The sequence below is a fragment of the Bombyx mandarina genome, chromosome 22, assembly GCF_030267445.1.
Source record: "Bombyx mandarina strain Sakado chromosome 22, ASM3026744v2".
NCBI lineage: Eukaryota > Metazoa > Arthropoda > Insecta > Lepidoptera > Bombycidae > Bombyx > Bombyx mandarina.
Window position 1 is genome coordinate 17,131,985 of NC_143228.1, and position 7,691 is coordinate 17,139,675.

At 33.2% G+C, this 7,691-nt stretch overlaps 1 protein-coding gene across 2 annotated transcripts; it reads left to right on the forward strand.

The window, feature by feature from the left end:
- Nucleotides 1-2,194: 2,194 nt before the first annotated feature.
- On the forward strand, nt 2,195-7,466 carry RpS4 (ribosomal protein S4). Of its 2 annotated transcripts, XM_028170644.2 has the most exons (6): nt 2,195-2,581; nt 2,899-3,157; nt 4,305-4,402; nt 5,320-5,491; nt 5,701-5,830; nt 7,307-7,466. In XM_028170644.2, the coding sequence occupies exons 1-6, from the start codon at nt 2,579-2,581 to the stop codon at nt 7,434-7,436; spliced, it is 792 nt and encodes a 263-aa protein (XP_028026445.1). In that variant the 5' UTR covers nt 2,195-2,578; the 3' UTR covers nt 7,437-7,466. The 2 variants fall into 2 exon arrangements, with proteins under 2 accessions (XP_028026445.1, XP_089592811.1); XM_089736685.1 differs by lacking the exon at nt 7,307-7,466 and having other exon boundaries at nt 2,467-2,581; nt 5,701-6,059.
- The last annotated feature ends 225 nt before the right edge of the window (nt 7,467-7,691 follow it).

The window sequence follows — 7,691 nt, forward strand, 5'->3', positions numbered from 1 at the left end:
CTAACTTGAGTAGGTACCGTAAAATGGGGCGATTAGGGATTGAGAGGCGAATCGGGAAAAAACCGGGAAAATCTTTCGACGCTCAATATTAGTTTTAAATTCGTTGCAAAATCTTCCATTTTTTGTAGTTTAATAGTAGAATGTTGAAAGTTCACAAAACAACTCTGAATATGCATGATAATAGCTGCTAACTTATAAAAAATCGCGTTTCAAATTAACTTCCTGTGGTGGTAATTATTTTAGTGCTAGAAACTTTGCTCTCTTTTATTTATTTGATAATAATAGAAGACGACTGTGATTTATAAACGTTATTTAGTGTTTGAACCATCATATATATTAAAGATAAGTCTCAGTTGTTATTGGTTTTAATGTATTTGATAAAATAAAAATACATGTAAAAATTTGTTGTTTTTGGGGATATTGGGGACATCTTAGGTACAAATAACAACGAAACAGGGGTCAATTGGGATGAGAATACGTGAAATGGAAACGACCTAAGTATAAATAGGTACAGGTTTATAGGGTTGTCTATGTAGTTATAACAATATTTTTTAAATTTGTTGGTAAAAATCTGGTTTATTCATGATGTTTTTGTCTAGAACTTTTATTCAGAATTATCAATGTGTTATTTTATTGTTTGGTAAATATTTATATTATCAGTTACCTACGTATTGTTTTCTATATTTAGTTTTTTTTTTTTTTTAATGCCTTTGTAGGCAGACGACCGTACGGCCCACCTGATATGCCTCGCGTGTACGTATCAAAGAGTGCAAAGCCTTATAAGAGATATGATCCCTTAATATTAAAAACAGCAATAGAAGCCTATGAAATTGGGAATAAGTCTTTAGTTAAAATAGCTAAGCAATTTAATATAAGTAAGTTAATTTTGCACAGACATGTAACAAGAACCATGAAATCTCAAGGTGGACAAAAATGTCTAAGTAATACATAATAAAATATTTAATATTTGTTCAGAGTGGGGGTATTAATCTGATTAATCCATGGAATAACCGACACACCTAATCTCTTAACCCAGATAAAAATATCAGCCCCTAAGTACTTACCAAGAACGAAGAAATATAAACCGTTTATAAGAAAGCCCACTCGTTCGAATTTAGGTGCTTACTCTCCCATATACAGAACCATTTGGGACTACAATAATGTCCACGTTAGCGTGGTCTCCGCCAATGTTCATTCGGAGTTGTCCGATTGCGCTGAACTAATTTTAAGTGATGAAATAGATGTTTTTTTTATTGTCTCACAATTTATAGGACAAATCTGTCGCGGATCATTTTCCAAGTAAATATAAATTAATCATAAGTAAATAAATGTAATCAAGTTTTAGTTATATATATATATTGTTAATGCACTGTCGATTGCACCTATAATTGAGGTGACATCTGCTATGTACTTTTGTCAGTTTTTCAATGTTTTTTATTGATGATCACTTTGTTGGTGCAACTAAATAAATTAATTAATTAAAACCAAGTAGTGCCAACCCTAGTAAATTTCTCATTTCGTCCCAATTAACCGCAATTTCCGGGTAAATAGGGATTACACTTATTTTTCCTTTTTTTGCTTAAAGTGGAATGCTAGGTGCATAGTTTTAAGACTCAATCATTTTGATCCTGATATGGCATTATAAACATCAACAACTACCTTAAAATTGGTCATAAAGTTGGAATTTGTCCCTAATCGCCCCATTTTACCGGTATATTTTGTATTTTGTTTCTTTTTACCATTAGTGAATGACCTGGATTCTTGTCTTTTAGCCAAAAATCAATTTATATATTTTATTTTTGCTCTAGTTAAGTCATAACACTAAGAGTAAATGAACAAGAAAAATAACCACAAATTCATGATATAAAATGAAACAAGATATAATAAAACTCAATAAAAAACTGGAAATGTATAGAGACTTATTGACTTTTCGGAAGAATCAGAGGTGTAAAAGCTTAAACTAAAAGGTTAAAAAGTCAGCATTATTTTACATTTAAACTGAAATTAATAGATTTAAAAATGTTAATTCTGCCACCTATCAATCATGGTTTAAAACGACTACCTATCGTACCGTTTAGCTACAAAGTGAGAAATTACCTACGTAAGTTAATTAAATATACGGAAGTTATTTCTGAACGTGTATTTGAAGTCTGTATTTCTTTAGAAAAGATCCGGTGAGAAACTTATTCAACGAGCACGTCATACGTCTATAGAAGGCAACATCTCCATATTTTTTCTTAGGATGGAAAATTGAAACGAAATTGCTGGTCTTGTTGTTTTCCTTTTTGGGGTCCTTCAAAAAAGTCTAAGTCTTTTTTTTCCACCATTTCAGTGTTATACTTTTACATTTATCTCATTTACAACTTACACTTCTTCACTCCACTTCAATTTTTTCAACTATACCTAGTAGGTTTTTTAAGCTATCAAAGAAAATAATCATAATGAAAACTTAGTGAAAAGACTGGAATCCAGGGCTCTACAATAAAATAATAATGACATTTGACAAACGACTTAACTTCACTGTCTTCACTTTGATCTTGGGTTTGACGTTTCTTTCTCGATTTAATACTTGTCCAACATGGTGAGTTTGTGTTTCAATATTGCCGAAATCAATAAAAATCGCTTAGTGTATAAGGTTTTCATGAAAGTGTAAACCGTGGCTATTTCGTTCAGAGCCTTAAAATTACATTTCGATCCGTATTTGTCGTTAAAAACACACACTGTCTGAAAAAGTCGTTGACTAAATATGTCGAAGTCTCTTTAGTTTTATAACAAATTTATCAAGTTAGTAAATAAGTTACATGAATATTACTGTGGTGATAGTTCAGAGAATGCTTGAATAAAGTCAACCTGTCGTTTTTTTCACACGACAATTTTACAATTTCACCGTTGTTTTAGGCGCGAGGCCCTAAGAAGCATTTGAAGCGCTTAAACGCTCCCAAAGCATGGATGTTGGACAAACTTGGCGGTGTGTATGCACCGAGACCGTCAACCGGTCCCCACAAGTTGCGCGAGTGCTTGCCCCTGGTGATTTTCCTGAGGAATCGTCTGAAGTATGCTTTGACCGGAAACGAAGTCCTGAAAATTGTGAAACAACGCCTCATAAAGGTTGATGGGAAAGTTAGGACTGACCCTACTTATCCTGCTGGATTTATGGGTGAGTTATTCTTAAACTTGTCATTTTATCAAAGAGTTAAAAAAATAAACATTACATTATGAAATATTTGAAATTTAACTAATTTCTTCTTTTCTCTTTCCTATTAATCTCTGCTGGGATTTAGGGCTCAAATCTAATTCTTTCATTTTCATCTGTAATAAATAATAAACAAATAATGAATCTGCTGGAACAATATTTGTATAAATAATGTTTTTCTGTCCCATTAGCATTTAAAAAACCAAAGGTAATAATAATAATATCAACAACAATACATTGATTTTATCATATTGGTGATTTTAAACCAATACTCCTACTGGACTGCCAAGACATAAAAAGAACAAGATTAGAGCACTTTCTAAACCTGGAAATGATAAAGGCAGAGGTTGGAGTAGGGGCAAAAATACATTTTGTAGTTGTTTAATGTGGCTTGATATTTTCTCTTGGCACAGATGGGACGGTGATACCAACCTATGCCGGATTACATATGATGCCTATAAAATCAAAGGCAGCTAAATGCCTTAATGTCGTAAAATGGATTAACAAACCAGGAGTGTTGCTAACACTGGCCCTAACAAAAGCAGTACTTCGATGGATCGGGAGGATCCGTAATGATGTGTTTAGGGCCAATTTTTGTAGTTTACCTGAATGTTTGACACTTTGATTTAGCTGCCTTCGATTTTATAGACCTCATATGCCCTAGTAGTAATTTCATGTATATTTATATATTTTTGCAGTTTAATTTCACATTCCTTCATTGTGGAATTCATTTGTGAATACATGCTAAACATATTTTAGTTTATTATTTACATAATAGTTAAAGCTTTTTTTCTTACACTTAGCAAATACGCCTTTTTTGCATAGATGGGTAGATGAGCTCACAGTCTACAAGGTGTTAGGTGGTTACAGGAGCCCTTAGACATCTACAACATAAATACCACCACCCACCTTGAGATATGAGTTCTAAAGTCTTAGTATAGTTACAACAGCTGCCCCACCCTTGAAACCGAAATGCATTACTGCTTCACAGTAGAAATAGGCAGGGTGGTGGTACCTAACTGTATGGACTCCCAAGAGTTCCACCAGTTACCACCAGTTCTTTCATTTAGTAATTTCTATAACATCAGATAATTTTTTCCTTGTTTTTCAGATGTTGTCTCAATTGAGAAGACTAATGAACTGTTTCGTCTAATCTATGATGTTAAGGGCAGATTCACAATCCACCGTATCACCCCTGAGGAGGCTAAGGTGAGCTATAAGCTAAATCTCGAGATTGCTAAACCTAAACTATAAGGAAAGGAATATTCAATTTTACAATAAGCCAAAAAACATTTGATATGGTTTATTTATATATTGTGTATTTTATTTATATAACTGATAATTAACCTAACCTAATTAATCACTAAGTATTTAAATTAGAAATATACTACACTACCTTTTTGGTTCTTCTTTTATCAGGGGTATGTGCAATATGTCTTTATTTCATTCATTCTATTTTGTCATATCGACGCTTGAAAGGTAAACGTGACTAAGTGACAATAACTGCTCTGTACATAAATGATAGGCAAAAACCATATTCGATGCGCAAAAAAAATTTATTTTTAGATCTATTAAAATAATTGCAATCCTACAGCTAGATTCGTTAAAATAGATTTTTTTCCGGGTATTTCAACTTTAAATTAGTCTACTGTAAAGTTCATGCATTGTCGTTTAGTCATGTTTGCCTTTCAAGCGTCGATATTCATGTTTATAAACAATCTATTCCATGTTGCTTTTCTCCCCTCCTTTCTTCCACCCACATGTAAATTCATATTTGAAATAACCACTTATATTTGTGTATGTATTTTAATATCCAAAATGGCAAAGACTCCTATTTTTTGTTTTGATGGCAGGCTGCCTACGTTTAATTTGTTTTTAAATTTAATAGATTAAGTTTTTGTAGGAGTAATTAAATTTTTTATTATATGTATGCATACAATACATATACGCATTGAAAAAAAAAAAATTTTAATAAAACCACAAGTAGCATAAAAATTAGAAAACTATTTCTTCCCTCATGATCATAACGATTATAACCTAAAATAGGATATAAGCCTTGTAAATTTTACATTTGTCACATATATCATGAATTTAAATGACAGCAAAATTAAATATGTTTTTTGCAGTACAAGTTGTGTAAAGTCAAGCGTGTGGCGACCGGACCTAAGAATGTTCCGTACTTGGTAACGCATGATGGCCGCACCATCCGCTATCCAGACCCACTTATCAAAGTCAACGATTCCATCCAGTTAGACATTGCAACTACGAAGATTATGGACTTCATCAAGTTTGAGTCTGGTTAGTAAATGTTTTACACAAAAATAAATTAACAGAATTAATATATAATATCAAACTAAGAATTGAAAGTTGATTTTAAAAGGTTAAAGAGCATTTAAATTTTTAAACAGTAAATGTAAGGTCTAGTACCACTTCTTTTATAAATATACTGAGTGTACTAGTCTTCACAAGTAACCTTACAAACATGAGATATTTGAATTGTACCACAGGGAACTTGTGTATGATCACGGGAGGCCGTAACTTGGGGCGTGTGGGCACCATCGTGTCCCGCGAGAGACATCCCGGCTCCTTCGACATTGTGCACATCAAGGACTCCACGGGACACACCTTCGCCACGAGGTACCTTGATAATTACTTGAGGAGCGTCAGAACAAAAACCGATAAATCACATTTTGACATTTTCTTTTTTATAATGCCAATTGGTTGTTCTCGTACATCTTGCTTTTGCTCTGTGGTTAATGTAACCTGGTCGAAAACTGATAAATCTGCTCTAAATCCGTCCGCGAAATGCCCGGATCTGAACATAAACCGATATTTACGTAAATCGTACTAAACAACGATGGCGATCGGAACAGATACCGATAAATCCTTAACATTTTTCATTATTGACTCTTTTGTGTCAAAAACCGATATATCTAATTTCAAGTTTCTCACGACAAAACCATAAACACGGAAAACGGTTTAGCATCTTAAAATCAAGAAAGACACATCCCCAGTCAATAGCACCACTTAATGTAAATAAATGCCTAAGTGCTTTGAAGAAAGCAGATGTAAAGTCTCTCATGGTAAAACAATTTGGTCTGGAACCAGAAATAGTCATAATAGTTTAAGTTTTTCATTTAACCTAAATTGAGCTTTTAATTAATTAACGTATGATGTGATTTAAAATAGTTGTTTGATTGGAAACTACCTGATCTGGCATTAGAATCACTGTAGCATGTTCAGCCGCATTTTATAAAGCCCTCATATTCCATGCCAGCATTTTATCAAATACTCATATATCTTATAGTGTTTTATTAAAAACAATCTATATCAAGTTGGTTTGGTCAATGACGGATAAATCCATTTTCTTTTTTTTTACAACTCAACAGGTACCACAGTCATGAATGCAGAATTTAGGTTTCCAAACAGTGATACTAACAGCAATAAATTGATAGGTTTAACTCTCAATTAGAAAATTATGAACTTGGCCATCTTTTTACATTTTTCCACAAAAAACACAAATGTGATTTATCGGTGTTTGTTCTGACGTTACTCACTTATAATAGACATATTGACCTCTAACACAAATTAAATTAGGAAATATCATAGTTTTATTAGTAAACTCGTCCGCTTTGCTGGGCATTTAAAATTAACATAGTTATTTATTGTCATTATTGTTAGGAAGTCCAACACTGATATAAATATTAGCCTATCCATTAAGTACATGTATTTTCTACATGAATACCAAGTTTCCAGTCAATCAGATGCACGGTTCAGTAGTTATAATGGAACATACGTAAAAACCACTGTAGATTTATATATTAGTATAGATATAGGATTAATTAAATTAAGTCATTGAAATATCTGAGGGTACCTGTGCAGTTAAGTAGAGTAGTGCTACAGGAGCAATGTATTATAATCAGCAGTCATCAATCAATATCAAAGATATAATGATATCCGAGGTCTACTGCTTATATTCAATCACCCATAATATTACAGTTCTAGGTTACGATCATACAATATAGAAACCTTTTTTATATTGCATTGGTGGGTGGACAGACTGTCCCAGTTATGTTTGTCCCCGGGCTCACACAAGTGCATGTGTGTGTGCAGGTTGAACAACGTGTTCATAATCGGCAAGGGCACGAAGGCGTACATCTCGCTGCCGCGCGGCAAGGGCATCCGCCTCACCATCGCCGAGGAGCGGGACAAGCGCATCGCAGCCAAGGTCGCCGCGCAGTAGGGTTAAGGACAATAAACTTTTAAAACTATATACATTGACTTTTATTTATACAAATAGTCTAAGATCCGACTGCGGGATTAGTGCGCTCATCGGTTATTTGCTAAAAACCAAATTTTTATGTATATTTATAATTAGGAGAATATATATCTACCAAGTTGCCTATCAAAATTTGGCCGCTAGTATTTTTAATTAAATTATTTTTAATTGCTTTTTGGGAAAAAATTTCGTTCACTTGTTTTTTAAATAAAATATCGT

Coding starts and splice junctions, on each gene's coding strand:
- RpS4 (XM_089736685.1), top strand. Junction 3,158..4,304: donor TTATCCTGCTGGATTTATGG/GTGAGTTATTCT, acceptor CTTGTTTTTCAG/ATGTTGTCTCAATTGAGAAG. Junction 4,403..5,319: donor TCACCCCTGAGGAGGCTAAG/GTGAGCTATAAG, acceptor TGTTTTTTGCAG/TACAAGTTGTGTAAAGTCAA.